Source organism: Eutrigla gurnardus, assembly GCF_963514095.1.
Source record: "Eutrigla gurnardus genome assembly, chromosome: 22".
Lineage (NCBI taxonomy): Eukaryota > Metazoa > Chordata > Actinopteri > Perciformes > Triglidae > Eutrigla > Eutrigla gurnardus.
Window position 1 is genome coordinate 10,527,629 of NC_139933.1, and position 22,059 is coordinate 10,549,687.

The 22,059-nt window shown below is 43.6% G+C and overlaps 1 protein-coding gene across 1 annotated transcript in view; it reads left to right on the forward strand.

The window, feature by feature from the left end:
* Positions 1 to 2,311: 2,311 nt before the first annotated feature.
* The window catches only part of ankfn1b (ankyrin repeat and fibronectin type III domain containing 1b), a 98,992-nt gene continuing 79,244 nt past the window's right edge, over positions 2,312 to 22,059 (forward strand). The window contains exons 1-3 of the mRNA XM_084040228.1: positions 2,312 to 2,714; positions 10,675 to 10,856; positions 14,391 to 14,629. Of these exons, the coding sequence (XP_083896354.1) occupies positions 2,596 to 2,714; positions 10,675 to 10,856; positions 14,391 to 14,629 (540 nt within the window). The 5' untranslated portion in view covers positions 2,312 to 2,595. The remainder of the gene's footprint in view (positions 2,715 to 10,674; positions 10,857 to 14,390; positions 14,630 to 22,059) is intronic.

Below are 22,059 nucleotides of genomic sequence, written 5' to 3' on the forward strand. Positions count from 1 at the left end.
GAGAATTCTGATCTAGGTGGAGGGAGCCGGATCGATAAGCTGAACTCTTTAGCGCAGGAACTGGCAAAGCTCACACAGCCCACACCTTTCACAAACCATTAACTGCAGCGTGGGATCTCAGCACAGCAACCAGACACACACACACACACACACAAACACACACACAGAACACACACACACACAAACACAGAGAAACACATCAGTCTATAAATGGTCAAGATGTATGTTTAGACAAATTCTGAATTTGATACGACTTTGATAAGTGGAAGATGCTTTTTCTTGGCAGTGTAATTATGCCTTGATGAATAGTTTGGAGGTCAGAACTGATTTTTATTTTAACTACACATTATCTGATCATTACTGGAGTGTTCCGCAATCTATCTCATTGGGCAGCTGCTAATTGGCAACTAACAACCAACTGGCAACGTCTAATTAATTTAATCAGTTTAAAGTCCAGTTGAAAAATGTCTTGTAGATAAAAAAAAATCCCCATCATATTGTGCACCTATAACAACATATGCTGAAAAAATGACAATAACATGTCATTTGTTGCATTTTTAACTCAAAATCCTCAAGATATGACACGTGCTTACATCAGCCAGTACCAACCAATTTCAACCACTAATATCATGACATCCATCCTAGAGCGACCTAGAGAAGGTCGTGAGCTAATCTTTTGAACAATGAGATTAAATTCCTCCCGACGTTATGTCCCGCCTGCCTCTCCTGTTTGACTATATCCCCCATAATCCCCCATAACGTGAAATACATCACGTTATGGGGGATACTCTCAGAATACTGTCTCTTAATGATTGTTTTCTGATTTTTACAGTTTGGTAAATTTAATATATTTTGATATAATATATTTGGACAGTTGGCTCCCTGGTGGTTCCACTCATGCTACAAATACGGTGCATATTCAGCGTGATGTATAAAAGTGAGTAAACCTTGGCTACACCTTGATTGTAATATAATTGTACGTGATCATTCCAGTAGTGTATACATATATATGTACTTCATACATGTGTATGCATCTCAAGTCAGCGTGATGTTCATGTCACATCATTTCTGAAGCTACACCCTCTGGCTGTTTGAATAGAGAGAAAAAAGAGGGAAGGGGAGTGGGAGCGGGGGAGAGAGGGAGGATGAGAGAGGTGTAGAAAAGGGAGGCATGTGAAGGGAGACGGATGAAAGGAAGGAGGGGCAGACAGCTAGAGGCAACGGAGAGGTAAATGGAGGATGCAAACGAGAATTTGACAGTGAAAGCAGAAAGAGATAGAGAGAGAGAAGAAGAAGACACCTATTCCAAAAAAAAAAAAAACCCACAGTGAGAAAGAGACAGTGAATAGACAGGAATGCCTTTAGGTATGGTGTCTGGATGTGAACACACACACACACACACACACACACACACTCACTAACGAGCTCTTCACAAAAAGCCCTCCCTCAATACCTCCTTCCCCTCCTTCCTCACATATTCCTCGCTCCCTTGTTGCTTCCCATCATCCCTTTTTTGTCCCTATTCTGAGTGGATTTCAGATAAATGCACGGGGCCACCGGACGGTCATTCTCTACAAAGACGTCTGCTAGTTCTCCATTATTGATGAAATAGAGATAAAGAGAGCGATCCTGGTACCAAGCACACGCAGACAAACAAGCAGGGGAAGTTATGATCGCCGAGCAGGTGCACTTCAGTTTGAATGTGCGTGTGTGTGTGAGAGAGAGAGAGAGAGAAAGAGAGATGGAGAGTGCGACAGAGTGGCACACACACACACACACACACACACACACACACACACACACACACACACACACACACACACACACACACACACACACACACACACACAGCTCAAACATTACCACCTGCTCTTCAGCCTTGATCGAAGGTCTGCGTGTGAGCTCACCAAGAGTCAAATGGTCATGTGAAAGAATTCATGCATGAGGGGGAGAGAGAGAGAGAGAGAGAGAGAGAGAGAGAGAAAGAGAGAGAGAGAGAGAGAGAGACAATGCGCGTTAAAAAAAACACGGGAGATGGAGGGAGAAAGTGGGGGGTTGGGTTCTAGCATCATAGCAGCTCATATTCTCCCACCAGCCCTGCTTTCTCCAGCAGCACAAGGAGACCACAGACGCCGAGCCACCACCTCTCTCTCTCTCTCTCTCTCTCTCTCTCTCTCTCTCTCTCTCTCTCTCTCTCTCTCTCTCTCTCCCTCTCTCTCTCTCACTCTTCGATTGGTAGGCAGTTACAAACGTTACTATTTCGAGAGAGTCAGCGTATGCGCTCTGCGCACTGTAGCAAACGATCAAAGGAGGAGGGAGGCAGAGAGAGGCAGAGTGGGGTTTGGCTCGTTCTCCTGCACATTAAGTGCCGTGCACAAGAGGATGAGCGAGCGCAGGGACACTCGGACCTGCGGCTGACGGCGAGCCGCGCAAACCGAATCCAGGTAGAAGCCAGAAGGAGGCAAGACAAGTCAGGGGGTCGTGTGACGAGGAGCTTCACAGAACAGTGCCAGGAAAAACATCTTTTCCTCACGGATCCAAAGGGAAAGAAGGCAAAGGGAGCAAGGGAGGTGGAAGTGAGCAGAGAGAGGAAAGATGGCCAGTTTCGGGAAACTCACAGACTACTTTAATCGCCGCAAGTCTCAAGAGGAGCTGCGGATGGGCAGGAGCTCGCAGCGCAGCGGCAGTTACTGCTGCACTGTGGCAGAGGCCAGGTAACCTGTGTGTATGTCTGTGTGCGTCTGAGTTGTTGCACAGGTACGCCCGGCCACATGGAGGCACGGCACGCCGCGACTGTAAACATACACCGTCACGTCCGTACGTGCTTGTTTACATGCCGCGTCTCCTGAAGACATTCATTCTACGTCACACACAATGTAGTGGTTTACTCATTAGATACATTTGGCCTGAATGTAACGTCGTTGCTATCAGGGGAAGTTTTAGAAAAAGTCGATCTATCGGTGCATTCATGTGGGACTACAGGTGTTTGTGCATGTGTGCATGTGTGCATGTGTGAGCAACCGTTATGTTACATAAGTGTGGAGGTGCATTGGATGTGCGCTGCTGGCTACTATGGATTCTTTCCACTGACGCACCATTGAACACTGAGGTTCTTCTATAGATAGAAACAGACAGGATGAAGTCAATAAGACGCCTGTCGAAGTCGAAGGAGACGGAATGAAGGAGAAGGCTTCTCTAGTGTCATATATCGTAGTGTCCTACAGTCGGGAGCTTCCCAGCAACTCTCCACTGGTGAGGACTCCAACAGAGAATGGAAGGACTAACTCGTTCAAGGGCAGACGAAAAGCAGGGTGTTGAAGGTTTAGCATTCAGGCTTCTCATCCACAATTTGGGGGTTTGAAGCAGCAATCTTGATATCACATGTCCACGGTCGACTTTACCACCACCCCTTTGAAATGACTTCTGAAGTGTGTGTGTGTCTGACCACGTTTAATCTCCTGTCTCCTCCTGTCCTAGATTTGTAAGTCACACTCACCTCCAAATAGGACCGTGCAATGAGACAGTGTCTGATGTAGGCCTGGAGAAAGTCAAATATCATACTATTTTGTGACTAAATACCTATATTGATGTTACGATGATATTATAGGTTTGACCATTGGTGCGTTGACAATATATTTACGAGTAATATAGATGATGCTCAGCTTGAGGAGTCTGGTAAGCTCTGAAAAGTGCATTGCTTTTGTGTAACGCAGCCTTTAAAAGGAAAAGATAACATGATGCCTTATTACAATACCTCAAATCCAAGATGACATTTGAGTAAGAGCAAGCGCAAATCGTGGCAGCGGCAGCTAGCCGTGGCACTTCCGGTGGCACCGCGAGGTGCCGCGGCAGCTGTCGCTGTTTGGTGGCATCTTCCGGTGGCATCTTCAGGTGCCACCGACATGCCACGGCACCTGAGGCTGTTTGAGGCACTTACCACTGACATGCCGCGGCATTTACCGACATGCCACGGCAACTACAGCTTTTTGAAGCAGCTGCCACAGGATGAAGTGGCTGTTAAATGATATTAAAAAAAAAAAAAAGATAATAAAAAGTGATTTAACCATAAAGACTTGGCACATAAGACTGTAGCATTATCAGAGCACTAAATATTTGTTGAATTTATGAATGCGAAAATCACGGGGGTGGGGGGGCGATGTATATTTTCTCTCGCTCTCTCTCTCGCTCTCTCTCTCACACACACACTATGGGGTCAGTTCAGTCTCATTAATAATGAATGCACAGAGAAGGATTCACAAATGTATTTGTGATTTATATATAAATGACTTTCTGCTCACAAATACATTTCGTTTTAAATAAATGTAATAGAAATCCATAAATATATGAATCAAAAAATATTTGCAATTTTCATCAAAAATGTATTTGTATGTTGTTACATTTATATACAAACTGTTAAACTTGAATTTAAAAGACGCTTTTCATTTGTGAACTTGTTTGCATTTGTTCGTGAACTGGTCTGTATTTATTTGTGGATTTTTGAGACTCTCCTGGGGCCTGTACTACGAAGCGAGTTCAACATACCCACGGTATCGTACAGAGATCCAGCATAAGTTACCCTAACAAAGGCAATCGGAGATAAGCGGTCACACGAAGCTGGTTATCAACTCGTTAAGTCAACCCAGGGTTTACCTGTCCAGCTATGAGCGCGTGCACATGAAAGAGGCGGCGTTTGCAGCATTTGACCAATCACAAACATGGATCAGTCTACGGCAGCGGAGCGGCGTATTTCACGTACGAGGAGCGAACCATAATCTTACAGAAATACGAAGAAGTTTAACATATAATGCAGGCAAAAGGAAACCGTTTCATCTGTAACATGCAGGAAGGACAGCTGGCAAAAACTCGCCGACTGTGTGAATGCGGGAGTCGTATTAATAGTATATGACTGCCCCATCATAAGGACACTACAAGATCTGACTGTCATGGTCACTTTAACTTTGCTGATAGCTTAGTGGTAGAGTTACTGCCCCATGTAATGAAGCTCCTTGCAGCGGCCCCGGTTCGAATCCGCCCTTCGGCCGTCTTTTAAATCATGTCGTCGCTCTCTCTCTCGTCCCTTTAACTCTTATGATGTCTCTTATGGGAGCAAATCAAATAAATATAAAAACATCATTCAAAGTGGTAAGTAGGCTGTACGCTGACAAAGAAAAGTCTTTGTGAGAAGAGAGTCATTTACCGTATATATAAATCAGAAAATACATTTGTGAATCCTTCGCTGTGCATTCATTATTAATGAGACTGAACTGACCCCATACACACACACACACTGGAGATTAATCATGTAAAATGTATTTCATATATGAAAGCAGTGTCAGTGTCTTGAAGACAAATACAGGCAGATTTGACATAGTTTGACTGACAGTAACTTCATTTCTGCGGCCGGTGAGTGGCAACTGCCTCAAACAGCTGTAGCTGTCGGTAAATGCCGTGGTAGGTGAGTGGCAGGCCGATTTTGGCATTCAACAAATATTTAGTGCTCTGATAATGCTACATTCTTATCTGCCAAGAATTTACGGTTACATTTTTATCATCATTATTTTTTTATTAAAAAATATCCCACAGCCACTTCATCCTGTGGCAGCTGCTTCAAAAAGCTGTAGTTGCCGTGGCATGTCGGTAAATGCCGCGGCAGGTCAGTGGCAAGTGCCTCAAACAGCCTCAGGTGCCGTGGCATGTCGGTAAATGCCGCGGCATGTCAGTGGCAAGTGCCTCAAACAGCCTCAGGTGCCATGGCATGTCGGTGGCACCTGAAGATGCCACCGGAAGATGCCACCAAACAGCGACAGCTGCCGCGGCACCTCGCGGTGCCACCGGAAGTGCCACGGCTAGCTGCCGCTGCCACGATTTGCGCTTGCCCCTACTGTGACATTTAGTCTCCTATCACAATATCAATATAATATTCATGGATTCCCCGGCCCTGGGCTAATGCACCTTTTACTTCCACCGCAACACTGTTTATACGCAGTTGATTTCAGGTCACACAGAAGCTGTTCACAACCAAACATAATTTGCACGGCTTTGCTAAGTTCGTTATTCTTGTTTTGTATCACAGCGCTGCAATTAGTGCCCTGAATTCAGACAGAGAATATAATTTGCTTTGTTTGTTGTTAAAGTTGGACCCAAGGGGGGAGAGTCTGTCTGCAGCGTCCTTCTAAAAAGAAACATTTCAACTTGAACAAGAATCCTGTTAAATCACTCGCGAGCGCATCTGCGTTCAATTACATAACCAGGATGAAAGTACAAATCAGAATGCTAATGTAAAATAAAAAAAAAAACACTGCCACTAGACTTTGAAATAATGCCCATCAAAATCTCATATCATTCACTCACAGCACAAGTGTTGTGAGTGGGCGGGCGGACAGACAGACGGACGTGTGATACAAAAAAAGCTCTCAGATTGGCTGCCATCACAAATCCAGCATCTCTCTCATCCCCACAGCCTCTTTGTCTCCGACTCTCCCACTCTCTGTCTCTTTCTCACAAGTCACCCCCTTCCCACACTCGTCCATCTCTTCCCATCTCTACGCTCTTCCTTCAGTCTCGTTTTTTTTAAATAACTTTTATATCTTTTTTATCATTCTCTGACCCCTCTGTTTTGTGACTGAACACTGCCAATAATAGGGTACTTGTGGGTGTTGTTTTTAAATGCGCTATTTAAATAAACGGGCTTGACTTGACCAATGTCGAGCGTGTCACCTACAGCTCTTCTGAGACTAATTAATGATCTAAATTTAGGTTTTGCCAAGAACTCGCGCACGAGCTGCTGCACTTCAGCCCCCATTGGCCTTAGAGCCATCACACTTTCACTCATGCTAGTTTCCGTTGACACATTTCGTGTTCTCAACCTTAACGACTTAGTGCTTGGAATTCCCATTATGTTTTCATAGTTTGATATGGCATGTTTTTCCACGTCCTTGCTTTCAACCTCCCGGCTATACTCATGTTCTCATGTTCTCAACGGATTCTTCCATTTCAGTTACTCTCCCTCTATCCCCACTGATTGGACATTCATATATTATAGATTTGATGCAAATGTATTTCCGAGAGCGATACTGTAGTTTCAGCACTTTTTTTTTTTTTTGCATAAGGTAGCACTAACTGCCCTCTCTGGGATAGAGCCATAATGCATGGTGACAAGTCAGTCAGTCCATAATGAATGATGAGTGATGATGATGATCTTGCAATGTAATGTAATGTAATAAAAGTTAATGTTCATCATTCTGTTATGTGGAGGGACAAGCCTGCAAGCCCTAGATGCCTGTGCTCCTGCCTGTCACTTAAGCTGCTGTTCATTCAGTTCTTTATTGACTCCTCAACCGATGTCTACTGAATCACTGAACGATAAAGACAGAGGTTAATCCAACCATACCCTTTTGCTTCATTGAGTCAGTCCTGTTTCAGTCTTCCCTACTCAGCCATAAATGCTGATATCATGGGTTGGTGTTGTGTGTGTTACAGTACCATGGATAGTTCTCACAGCTTCAAATGGCAGATTCCCATTTAGTCGAGCCTTGACGGTGAAGTCGCAGCCTCTACAGCAGCCCGGGTCAAGGCTGAGGATTACACTCACTGCGAATTACTCTGCTCAACTGTTCAGAAATAGCTTTTAGTTTCAGGGTTGGGAAAATACTTCAGTTGTTGCAGTTTAATCACACAGCTGAAAAGAGTCGAGGGGTTGCATGTGCTACTTTTAGAATCAAAATAGGTCACTAATACAAATTGATGTCTATCTGTTAGAACCTGCAGAAAGAAAGAGAACAGAAGTATTCTGAGCTTGTCAGTCAAATACAGAAAGAGATGGAGGGGAAACAGAGAGGAGCAGGATGTGCAGAACGTGGTTGTGGTTTGCTGGCATGTGGGATTTAAAAACAAATAAACACGAGTATTTCCACACCGTGTACTTTCATACAGAGTGTATTTTCACACGTCAGTATCACTTAGTCATCCTGTAATTATTTTGCTATCTCTCCTCTTCCTACTCTTAAGCACATCATGTTGCCATTCTTATTTAAAAAAACAAACATTGACATTAATTTCCCGTCATATTTAATGCCGTTGCACAGACACAGGCTCTAACAAAGAAAGTGAGTTTTCTCCCTTGACTGCAGCACCAGAGATAATACATTTGTCAACAGAGAAATGGCACTCTTGGCGCTTACAACTCAGGGCAAGACATTGTTTTTTTGTGAAAATGCAGATTGCTCCTCCAGTGCAAAAAAAAAAAAAAAAGTCTTTCCTCGCCTCTCCCCCCCTTTCTTTGTAGACATGGTCGCTTAGCAACAGGTTTGTAGGCCCAAATTGTCAGAGTGGCCTAGGCTGGCTGTTTAGCCCGGTGTGTTGTCATCATGATGTGCTGGTGGGAGGCCAACAACTGTGTTGTACGTGTGTGCATGTGTTTACCGGTGGACCCCTAGTTATTTCATCTCATGCCAAATGTGTGTGTGTGTTTGTGTGTGTGTGTGTGTGTGTGTGTGTGTGTGTGTGTGTGTGTGTGTGTGTGTGCGTGTGTGTGTGTGCGTGCTTCAGGCAAATGATTTTTCATGCAAGTCAGTATGGATTTCTGAGGAGTGAGAGACCTGCCTGTTTCTATTACCATCCAAGTGTGTGTGTGTGTGTGTGTGTGTGTGTGTGCGCTATGCTTGCACGTGTACAGTCACTATCAGCTCTTCCTCTGATATTCAGCGATACAAAAAGCAGCAGTCATCATCAGACCATGCCAAGTCCTCCAGTCTTTGAATCTCATCCAGGGATTCTCTGGTCCCAGGTCAAATATTCACAACCGCAACACCCACCTTCTCTATCGGGGGAGTAGTTTACTAGCTGACAGCGGGCAAATGTCAGTACTTTACTTCTCGAGCCTTGCGGATGTGCTGACTTCGAAGCCGGCTGTCGGTTTACCTGATAGCTCCCAAGTGATAAATAGCTCAAAGCCTGGAAATACATCCTGAGCCAGACATCTAAGGGAGTTAAAAGAGAGCTGAAGTATTTTCACGCAAACACCCGGCACATTTAGAGTTTTACTCGAGAGCACTTGTCTCTAAAATGATGCCAAAAAAAGTAGCTTGTAAAACACGTTGGCAGTATAAAGGCCATCCATTCAATAGTGCATACACAACTGGATGAGGCTGCATTATTTGATCCTCTCATTAATTAATTAGTGGCTGATAATCTGCTATTGTGAAGTCAAGCATTTAATGGATTAGATGCAATCCCATGCATAGATGAAAGACTAATATAATTGGCTTTCTTACATTAAGGTTGATGATACATGAATGTGTTTGTCACTATGGCCATATGAGCCATTAATCATGGTTTGTGTTGCATTTAAGCTAAATTAGATGTCATTTATCTAAAAGTTGACTTTAACAGAATGTTTTCTGTTTCCACTCTTCTTGCTACTCTAAGCTATTTGTCTCCAGCTTCACATTTAATGGACAAGCATTCCTTAAAAATGAAAGCTATGCATGAATGCATGTAGAATAAAAGACATGCATCCTCATACATACACTGCTGCAATCGCACGTTTTTATACAGGGTCCTTATCTGTCAACGGTGCTTGTGTTAAAATCAATACGATACAAATAGACCTCGCACCTTAATATCGCTCCATCTCACTGAAAACGTGCAGGACACATCAGCCTCGGGGAGCTCGAATGCCCTCGACTGCTTTTTCATCCTGGCCCTGTGTGATCTGCACCCAAACTTTTCACTGAAGAGTCTCGAGGTCTGACACATTCCACTCCTGCCAGACTCTGATGTCTGAAACGCTGGCCGCGTTTCACTGAATTTTGATCACATCGAGATGATCAGAGGTTGCGTCGGAGGGGGGATTCGCTGCAGCATCACAGTGTTGTTTTTTTCACGTCTCATTGTACATGATTTCATGTAATCTCCTGTTGTGTAATGTAATACTAAGAAAGGAAACCATCCTTTGCCTGAAGGTTTGAACAATGTGTTTTAGAGAAACAACAAGGTGGACACTGCAGGGAAACAAGGGGTGTCTCTTCTATTTATACTTCCATTAATGGGGATAAAAACACCCATCTGTGTCTTCTTTCACGGCGACAAACAAAAACCACCTCACGTCTCATCGTTGATACATGCGGATTATTTGACTGTGTTTTCACTTGTAAGTTGTCACCAATTTGCCGTTTAGCCGATCTTGTGATTGTGGCGATCGATTGGAGTCCCGCCAGCGAGCGCGTGGACTCAACCGATATAAAAGAAAGCTATTTCTATTGTACGCCTTCCAAAATGTCCCCCAGCTTGATTATACTGAGGTGGAGGCAATTTCACTATTGATCAGTGCAGCTGCTCTCTTGTTGCTCATTAAGCTGTGTGTGTGTGTGTGTGTGTGTAACCGTGTGTGTCCAAGTGTGTATACAGTTCATGTGCTGGTATTGTATTCCACTGCAATCGCTCAAAGGACAGGGCGATGAACTGTCTTCAACCAGATGCTCCACGAACATGGAAACGGATTCATCTGGTTGACTCTCTAATCATTCCTTCTGCTCACACTGACCATTAAAAGATCCCTTAATGTGCTTCCAGTGATTGGGGGTATTTTTCATAGACATTTTCATGAGCTGTTATTAAGATAATTACTGGAAACAAAATGCTCCGTGTAATTGACTATTTATGCGATCCAACCAGGTCCCTGGAAAGGAAGCTGCAGAGACCCATACTGGCGAAGTCCCGTACCCTCCCCAGCATCCCCCAGTCTCCTACGGTCTCCAGGGTCCATCACTCTGATCTCATCGGCGGGAGTCCTCCTCGCAGGAAGAACCCGCCCGCCGTCGCCAGCCACCCAAAGGCCTGCACTCTGCCCCCTGCAGGTAAAGAGAAAACAACAGTATTTTTTTCATTGGGAAAGATGAGTTTACAGCACCAGGTGACTTTGTAGAATCGACTGCATCTGGCTTTAATTTATCCCTTTTTTTCCCCACATAATGTCTCTAACAAATCTCTTATCCAATTCTGAGTAAATTCTCCCCCAAATGCACATCACACAATTATTGAGTTCACCCCCAAAACATGTCGTTTCATCCTGAGTCATGTTGTGGGAAATGGGACTGTTTACCTTTAGCAATTTATTCTTATCAATGACATTCATGGCTTGCTCTTGTATAGCATACTTGGTTTCAGGTAGATGGTGTAATGTAAGTATATATATATATATATTATGATTAACAGGTCAGAGACTGTGCCTGTTGAACTATGGATCAGATAAGCGATTCATGCCGGAGAAGCAAGATGAAAGAGGCTACTAAAGCTCAAACAAAATAAATTCTTAGATATGTCAAACATATCCCATTTCATTTCCCTTTAAACATCCACCAGCGCTTTGTTGCTTTGATATTTGCCCCGCCTGATGGAGAGCACACGGCAGCTAGGTGTCTCTTAAGAAGTGTGTGCTTAGAAGATATATCCTCTTCTCTTTTCTCTCTGTCTTGCTAATATATCAAACACAATTCTCTCAGCTGAGAGGGAAAACGCTCGTGGAGAATCTTGAAGCTGTAACCTGCTGAAAGAGATGGCTTTAATACAAAGGATGGATGAGTTGTTTTTTTTAAGGACGAAAACATTTACAGGTGGGGATGATTTTAAATGAAAGGAAACCGTACATCATGCCTTGGTAACACTTTGATTCATACAAAAAGAGATTTTCTATAAAAAAAATAAATAAAAATAAATAAATAGAGCTAAATGTTTGTCAATTAAAACCTATGCTTGAGCTTGCTTTCAAACTGTTTACAACATGTTTTAGTTCATCATTTCTCAGTGGTTAAACAGCAGTAGATTCTGCTTCAAGCGGATCTCAAACTTTTCCAAAGTGGGTCATCTGTAAAAAAATCTTCTTTCTGACACCATCCAACACATAGACAGACTCCACCACTGTCTGCAAGCCAACAGCCGCCACAGCAAACATCCTTACACAACCGTCTCCACATTGAAATGCACTGAAATACACATATGTCCGATTAAGAAAAAAATGATGCGTTGCGATGATACATAATTGTGATGTTTAATACAAGAGACGCTTCCACAGGAGGCACACAAACCCTCCTCAGCCCTCCTCTTCCTGAAACTGCACCCTCTGTCCTCTTTTTAACTTTAGCGAGAAAAGAAATGTGCAACTTTACAAAGACAGCAAAGAAACGGCAAACATCAGAGAATAGGAACTTATTAAAATGAGGCGAAGTCTTTCCACTTGAAGTGATCCAAAGTCCCACAGGATTCACAGAGAGACAGGCAGCAACACAGGAGGTACCAATCCAGACAAGCAGATTTCACGATGTAACAACACAACACAGTCACTCAGAAACGTCTTCTTATGCTAACCCCAGAGCCACTATGCTGCCCTAAAATTACATTTGACCATAATTAAACTATAGATTAGCAGATGAACCTAGAAATCTTCCAGACAGCTTCCATGGGAACTTCCCATAATTGGAATATGAACATGTTTATTCCAAATTTAACATGTTTGTGCCAAAAAATCTGAGATCAAATATGTCTTTGTTTTAATTCAGTTAAAGGTGCTCATTATATTCTTTGAATTATTATTTATAGCATATGTGTTGCTTCCACGTGGCTTTCAACATGGAGATGGCTGAGCTGGTGGCTTTCAGCTAACAGTGCTAATAAGGTTAACAGTGCTGACAGGGTTTAAGTTTAGCTGAGAGAGGGAACCGGAGGGTGGGTGCTACGCTTCAGTCACGGCGCCTGAGATTGTGATGGCTAATCTATGAAGTTAGCACCTTTAACATTCAGCACTTTATTGAATGGTGCAAAAAGCATTCATTTTCTCTCCCTCCCTCCCTCTCTCCCTCCCTCCCTCCCTCCCTCCCTCCCGCCAACTGTTGTTACCTTCCACAGTTCCAACCTCTCTCTTGTTTTCGGCTTTGACAATGTTATGTCCTCAACAGCACTTAGGTAGGGGAACATTAAGCAAACCAAAGCCCCCATCGCTCCTCACCAATAAATCTTTACTATTACTACTCGTTATGATCCTGGACTGAATGACGTCCCCTGTGAATGATTTATTTAGCCCAAGTGCATCCATTTTATGTCCTCACTTTACCCGTCTGTGTCTGTCTCCCCGTCTGTTTTTTCCGTGCCCTACTGCTGCTCTGTTGCAAATATCAAATTGAGAGAGACGGTCTCACGTGGCCCCTTGTTGCCTAGCAACCGCTGTCATCGACCACGATGCTGCCTCCCACTGTCTGCCGCTCTCGCTCTCTCTTCGTCTCTCTAGGCGTGCAGCGAAAACTTTTTTCTTTTTAAATTCATATAGTTTAATAACCTAGCTGCACTTCATTCATGGGTTTAAGTAACCTGCATTGGGAGTTGTTTCCTAGTTCTTTTGTTTGCAGTGTTATTTGGCTCAGCTTTTGGAGCCAGATGCGTTTTTGGATGCTGCTCATGGAGGGGAACTGATGCTGTAATATTTCACTCCAAAAATCATTCAAAGCAATCACAAAGGAGGTCACTGCCAAAAGCCTGTTGTTGAAATATTTTAATAAAGGATGTCATTACAAGGCAATTTCTAAGATTTACTATAAATCTGTATGACACAAGTTTTAGTCCACAAATTAGACACAACATAAAGAGTCTTATTAAGGCTCTAAATCCTCTTAGTGGCTTGACACCCTGTCGGAAACTACAATATATTTTTTTATATGCTGGTCTAGGTTAAATAAAAAAAATGAATAATTTCTGTATATGAGATTTCTAACCATGTAAAACCAAAACCTTAAGCAGGAAAAATAATACATGAAATCTGTAACTTTTAAACAAGAAAAGAAACTTTCAGTCGACTGACTGTAAATGTATTCTGTCAGTATATTTACAGAAAACAGGCGTCTGACGAACATCAAATGCAGAGTGATAGCAGTCGGCTGTGGTGATTGGTTGCAGCGTCACTACATCCTGACAGAACACATCCATCTTGCGTGGCTCAGCCATCATGTCAGAGCTACAGAAACACACCACTGCAAATCTGTTCCTTCCCTTTCATTTTACACCAGCAATCATTCTCTCCAGCGCATAGGAGTCATAATCAAGTTGTTAAGGAGACAGGCTGTTGGTTTGTTTGGGTATAAAATATGCCACCTTAAAAGGACGCTTGATTACATCCCGGAAATATTTTTATGAAAGCAATCAGTGGAGGACATAATCACAATTTATGGAGTATGTTTGCTTTAATTACGTTGTCGAAATAAATGTCTATTATCTGTCCAATCTGTCTCGCTCACATATATCTCCAAGCCTACTCCTTCCTCTTTCTTTCTTCTTCTCTGGTTTCCCTCCTGACTGCTCCTATAATCTCATCCTTTGTCCTTCTTCCCTCATCTCCGCTCCTCCAGGGGAGCTGTGGCGTTTGGAGGATGACATGGAGGGCGATGACGAGCCCGAGCACGGTGGCTGCACCGAGGCCCGCCCTCGCTCCCAGTCGCCCTTCTCCCACTTCCGGGCGCGAGCCGCGTACCTCCGCAAGAGCGTCTCAGCAGATGACCACCTGGACATAGGCTCGGACTACAACTCCGCCACCGTAGTGGAGAGCAAGCCAAGTCGTGGCGGCAAGGGCAAGCTGAAGAGGAAGTTTGTAAGTTTGATCCCTTGGTTCTTGTACACGGGTGGGCAAAATAATACACCTTTAATGAAGAAAGCCTTAATTACATTCTCTAATTTGAAGAGTTTTTGGAGATATTTAATAGGCCTACCTGCAACGATCCCATCACATCAGAAATTATAACTGTGTTTTCCCATTAAGAGAGGCCTGTTGCGCTTTTACCCATGAGGCACAGCAGCATCACTGCCTCTTAATCGATTAGTCGGCATTTTATCAAGTTGCTTTCGATTCCTTTTTTTTCTTATTTCCTAGAAATGTATGAGCACAAGTTTTGTGTGATTCTTTGGGGGGAAACTCAGTTTTTCACATTTTGTCGATTAAGTCAACTAATTGATTAGTCAACGCAATTGTATGTCTCAAGAATTTCAGTGCAGTGACTGCATCCCCAAAATAAATGAGTTTGAGCGGACTCCCCTTATAAACGCGCTTGAGTTACCACCAACTCTCCGAAGACGTTTATACTTTCACTATAACTGCATGTGGCTATTAGCACTGGTCTGTTGAATTGGCGTGTTATTGCAATGAGGCTCATTTGCATAGAAAGGGCCAAAATGTGTGCATACAACCTAATTTGATACACATGCAAATAGCACAGGGACAAGGAGACGCTAAGCGCGAATAGGGGCGCATTTCATCTTTTCCCCGAGTGCTTTGAGAATTACCTGATTTCTTTGTATCTTATTTGCAGAAGTTTAGTGCCTGCAAAACCTTTTCTGAGTTTGCCCCTCAGTGTGTGTTCCTTTTGATCTTTCGGGGGGCATGGGCAGCAGGCTTGCTGAATATACATTAAAGATTGAAGACCCCCGTATTGTCGCTTGGTCACTGGATCAGGTAACTGGAGACCTCATTACCAGCCTGAACTTAGTAATTGGTTCTCCAGTGTCACAAGTGTAAGAGGACACCAGTACAGGCAGGGAATAGACTGGTGGGAGAAGTTGTGTGGCATAGTGCTGGATGTGGATGCATTCTGTCTGAAATGGAGCTGGAGAGGAGACGTTGCACGGTTGAGGGAATCATATTTTGATGTGTGATCTTTAGACACAAACAGTTGAAATAATCATTTGGATTTAAGTTTGAATTCACATGTCAGAGCTGCAGGTGGAGCTCCATCCCACGACTGAAAAGAAAGGGAAGAAGCACGTTATAGATATTTTTTTGTCTGTCGGTGCAATGGGGACAGCGTTGGATCTGATGACCTGTCGCATTTGCTTTGGGGTGAGATGTCACGCAATCTTGTCTCGCACTAGCATACGCCGTTAGCGGCGGTATTAAGTATTATTCATTCGAAATCACAACATAGCATTTTATCAAATGTATCACATTTACACAATGTGATACATTTGGTGGATACTTTTATTTTGTGCAGCTCCGGAGGGACGGCAATTTTGCCAGCCTGATGGAAAACGGACAGAAATAAAAACACATTAACAGATCGTCAAGCAGACGGGTTATATAAGGGAGCATTGTTTTCTTCCCCCTAACAGCACCTTGTTTTCATTCATCTCCCCCTATCAAATGCAGATGTCATTGTTTAAACCGTAGGGCCATTTTTTCATGTCGTCATTTACGCTGCTTGTTTTCCCTTTGTTTCAGACCGTCAGTCTCCTTTCTCTTTCCCTTTTCTCTGTACAAAAGATAGACAGATAGATAGATCCAGAGGGAAATTTCAAAGTAGCCGTGTTGGTTTATTGGTTATGGATTCAAGGATAATACATTCAGAATGGCTCACTGTCGTTTTAATGACGTTTTACCCTGGAGGTTGTTCAATACACCGCGAGACAGCAACCTTTCTTTTTCAACACATCGTCTGTGTTGAAGGTCACCCCTCTCCCTGTAAAACACTAGAATATTTGTAGGGTATGGAACTGCTTGATCTAGAAACAAACAAAATAAATTATCACTTTCTCACAGACAAAAATCTCGTCTGCGTATACGTACAGATGTACATCTGACTTAACTCTCACGTACATCCCAGCCAGCGCTGTCGCCCGGTGTGACACGCTGAAACATTTCCAGTTGATAACGTCCCGCGCCGAGTCCTCTCACCGCCTCGCAGCATTGCTTTGACATCTGGGCATCTGATCTGAAGTCACCTTCATGCTCCTGGAAGCATCTTGGGACGATGACAAATTATACCTGAAGGAGGTATCCGTTTTTAGAAAGGTCAAAACTTGTGGACAAATCTGAAGGAGCCTTTTCTCAGGCGATGTGCCTCGTATGTACAATCTGAGTTTTAGTTAATGTATGAATGTGTCTGGGCGTGCGAATGCAGCTGGGGGCTTGAGTAACCACATAATGAATGCGCAGACCGTATCATTCTTGTTGATTGGATGGCTGTAACTACATGATGCTTTGTTCCTGCTGATTTGCAGCACTTCAGTCTGACAAACTTTGATGACGCACAAAGTTTCTCTATTTAATTAAACAAGGGGGAGTCAATGCTCCGTCATTGTTTTTCATAAACCAGGGAATACTAATAGTTGTCACAGTGTCACAAGTTCCTGATTTACCGGAAACCCACAGGAAACACACACGATGAATCTCAAACAGATTGTGTACAGGACACAAATACACGCAGACTTTATACAACACTGGCTGGAAACTCAGTGGTGCCCAGTTTGTCCAATAAGGCGATTGATATTCAGCATGTTGCTTTGGACAAGAGGGCTGCGGGCCGTCTGGATTGGTTTAAGAGATATGTAACTGTTCCCTGTGGTTAAGTCTCTGTTTGAATTCTGCTGTCGGGAAGCAGGAAAAAGAGTGTGCTCACACATAATCATCAAGCATGCGCATCACATGAAAGATGGCCAGAGAACATCGTGCGTGTATGCAGATGTCGTATACCGCTACTTGAATTTGACGAGGTTTTGATGGAGAGAATTAGAAGCGATGCCCAACTGTCAGCTCTCACCGCTGGATCTGTTTGTAAACAAGCACTTTTGCTTTCTGGAACAGAAAGCAATCACCTGAGGTAGAGGGACTGTGTGGAGCTATTCAGAGACTTCCACGAGCAGCAATAAGGCTCCTGCAAAGCAATTGCTTTTTCCGCCCTGCCTGACCACCTGCTCGCAAATTACCTCTAATGATTCCGATATCCAAATATACAGAATCTATCGAGTCACTGTGCACCAAGATCCACTTAGAGAGCAAAAGAGGAGCATCTTTACAGTTTGGGATGGGCTCTATGTTCGACAGCTGTTGAGTTATTTATTCCCGTCTGTTTCCACCAGTTTAGTGCGACAGATTAAACCTCTTTTTGGACGCCGTGGGTTCCATTTGTTGTCACGGGCTAAGTCACCATCTGATACATCCTCAGATGGCATGCAAAACCAAAGTCATAAGTAGCTAAGTCCAATGAGTGACATGGATGTGATAGATGGGGTTTGGTTCACCAACCGTCACTGTTGACGGGTGTTTATTCTCTGCTGCGTTGTCTGTATGACTAATCCTTTAGATTACAGGAATGTATTACATTCAATATTGATACAGGAACAACACAATGGAGCTTTAGCTAGTCGAGGATGTTGAAAATGAAATGACTTTGTTTTTCTTGTCTAAAAATGAGCATGTACAGACTAAAGGAGGCGATAACATGGATACTCAACTCGGACGGCTATTCTTATGAAGAGCAGCGGCGTGTATTCGTGTTGCTGCTGTCATGCTGTTGGATAACAGCGGGGAGGTGCAGTGGAGAGCCTCAGTGTGCACAGGCACTTCATTCTCTGATTACAGTGATTCAAAGGTGAAGTGGTTGTTGGTGGCGACACACCAGTGTAATGCTGTGCCGGGCGTCCAGTGTGGGGGTGTGTGGGGTGTTTTCATTATGAAAATGGCATTGTTATCGATGGCAGATAGCGAATGGCAGCTTCACTATTCCCTTGAGCTGCCCAACTTCCAGTGGCCTCAATCAGAACAGGAAGCCTCGAGGCCTTTGCAGCATTAGTACAGTGATTACTGGAGTAATTAGCCAGATGATGTGGCTCATGTGGAGTCAGGGGAGGGCATGGGGATGGGAGGCTCCTCCTTCTCTTATCACCCTTACTGGTTTTTATCTGTCTTTCTTCATTATCAGCCTTTTGTGTCTTTCCCATTCAGTGACTTTCTGTTTTCCCACTCTCCATAAATATAATGAGGAACAACAGCAGTTTTGGTGTTGAATAGACTCCTCATTAGCCTGATGAACTCATAGTACATGTACCAACTACTTCACTAAGTATGTATCTCTGCTGACATGACACGTGTTTCTTACATGGATATTACCTCTTTGAAAATATTGAATATGTGATATTGCTACACTATAACCACCGTTGTTTTATCTTCTACGGTGCAAGCAAATTAGCTTCATGTGTTCCCTTGTCAAACAGGAATTGTGCTCATATTCAACAGCGTTGGTATCGTGTAGCATCTAGACTCAGCTGCTCAAGATCAGACGATGAGCTCTGCTTGGATTTTTCTCATTGACATGTAGCTCATTCTTATTTGTGTAACACGCATATAAGCTTAGGTAAAATGCCAGGATGAGAAATGAAGCGGCTGTGAGGACTGTGACGAGGATCGAAGGCGATGTGCTCTGTCAGTACTGATGAATTGCCAGGTGAAGATGAAAGGAGTTGCTCTCTTTAGGTCACACCTTTCTGTCTGAATAACGGCCTTTTCAATTACACCTTCGGGCACCTTTGTAACTCCACTGTGTTGCAGGAAGATTGTGTGTCTCAGGGTCAGTTGAATTTTTGGTGTACCTATTCTTTTCAAATTTACCTAACAGAGCACTAAGTGGGATCATTAGCTGTAACGCAAATAGCTATATTTGTTTGGGTAGATGTATGGGGTCTGGTTATTAATATTTGATGTCCTCATTGATAAACCAACAAACTTAACTTTTACACTCATTCTAGCTGATCAATCATCAACTCAGGTTGAATACAATACAATATAATACTACTAATGAGCATGATAGGGGGTGCGCCTTAATAATAACGTTACACATCAATGTAGGGGCTTACTTACCAGAAGCAATCCAGCCTAAAATCTGTGATCTGGGTCTTGATTATATGTTCTACATATTCATTGCATTTTTGTAATTTATCTCCAAACTCCTGGATAATACTGCCATGCTTTATGCTTTGCAGCAGCATGCCGTTCTCACACTGACCACATGGTGTCAGCATAATGCCACACAATCCAAGTCCCGTCTCCCGATCCCCCCTCCCCGCTCATCTCGGTGCTGCGTGGTTTGTGTGTGTGTGTGTGTGTGCGTTCAAGTCAGAGCTGTTACCTGGGTGGTGCTTGAGGTTTCTGTCCGGTGACTCATTCATTCTGAGATGACTAACACACACAGACACCACAGTGGACAGTCATAGCTGCCATCGGAGCTAAGGTTTGGCTGCGGACGGCCTACTAGCATTCATTATCTCTGGAGACTTTTATTGGAATGCACAGCAGCAGGCAAAAAAAAAAAAGAAGAGAGAGAAGCCAGACCCTTGGCTACTTTGTGAATATAAAACAGTGGTGTTTTTGTTTGCTCAGCATTCCTACGTGGAACACCAGCTTGACAGACAGGACCGGTGGCTCAGCAGGCTCCTGTGCTGCTCATCCTCCATCTTTTCTGTCCAAGTGGCTGAATAATGCTGTAAAATAAATATTATTGTGAAAAAAACAAAGAAAACCACACTAAAATTAGATTTTGATTGATACTGATCCCAACACATAATTTTCAATCAACTGCATCAGTGGCTAAAATTAATTTAGGACACCAAAGGCAGCGGTGGGAGTTAGTTGTACTCCAGAATCAAAGCTATGCACAACTCTAATGGTCTGGTTTGGAAAGGGGCCTTTATGGTTAGGTTGGTTACGGTTGGCTTTTTTTGTACACACTCATGCACTTACTCGAATACCCATACACACAACTCACATCATCACACATAATTCATCACCGATCTCAGCCACCCTCTCCCTTCTCTGTGCAGTGTTCAATTTTCCATCCATTCCCGTTTTATCTTTCTGTGTTTCTGAATCTCTGCTTTTAATTCATGCAAGTTTAGGCCAAAGAGGAGAGAACCACATTCTGGTTATTGTACTCAAAAACCTGAGGGGGAAAAAAAAATAACACTCATTTGAATGTGCTCGTCCAGTTAAACCTCTCTTTGATGCACGCACACACACGTTCATCCAACGGACCGAGAATGGCATGGGAATGTTTTCTGCAGCCACTTTGGTTGCCGCTGGTAACCAGTGAAATGGTGTTCATTAACTATGTTGATTCAGAATTGCTCCTCTCCCGACCTGTCCCCCTTTTCTAGCTCTCCATCACTCTCTCTCTACCCCTCCCCTTCTCTTTCTTTCTCCACTCTTTTGCGCCTTTTCACCCTGCAGCCTGGGCTTTTTTACTGACATGGGAGCTCTTGCAGAGGATTACTATGGAGTCAGTATTACACTAATGATGATATATAATAATCTCCTCTACTCTCCACGTTGTGTTTCAACTGAAAAGTCAGACTTTCTTTAACCACAGGACATATTTGGGGTCAGTGGAATTACAATTCTCTTCTTACCCTGGCTTCGACCTCTGACAGCCTGCAACAGGCTTGACCACTGTCGTCTTCAGAGAAATGCATGGAGATTTACATGAGGCCGTCTAGGACGTGCCTAGTCTTTCCTCCAATAGCACTCCAATTTCTGTGAACCTGGATGACGGGCTTTGCCTTAAACACCCTCCAGTTGTCATGAGGTGAGGATGACCTGGAGCGCGGCTCTCTCACCTCACCACTTTCCAGTGTACGATCTCCTTAAAGGCTTTGTGTAGGGTGTGAGGTGGCAGAGGCTGACTGAACGCCCTCACAGTGGCACTCCGAGCTCTCCCTGGAGCCCTGTTTTAAACCACGAAAATTTTCCCTTGAAATGTGTCTTTTCTAAAATTGAGGGAGAGGTTTTCCTCGCTAAATGACATCACCATAAATGCTTTCACTGCGTTTAATATTAAAGCTCGGGACTTCATAGTTTATTGCTGCTGTGTATCGATTAGAAATGCACTTATCATAAATTCATCTTGGCATTTCAAAGCTTTCTAAAGTTCTGATCGGAGACTCGTGCCCTTTTCTCTCTCTACCTTTTTCATCCTTAGCGATCGGAGGATTTCCACGGCTTGTCTCTCATGTGCTCCAGCAAACTACAGCTGTTTGTCTGTTATGGTGACGGGGCTGTTGGCAAGCTTGTTTCCAAACAGAGGGCTCACACTGGCATATGAGCTCACAGACTTAAACCTCCGGATCCATGAGAGCACACTCCACCCATCTTTGGAGGTTCTCTTCAGTCAGGCATCATTAGTTGATACCTGCTTGAAGTCGTCTTGGCCTTTGTGTATATTTTGTCTTTCGGCCGTTTCCTCATTTGCCCACAATGTTTTC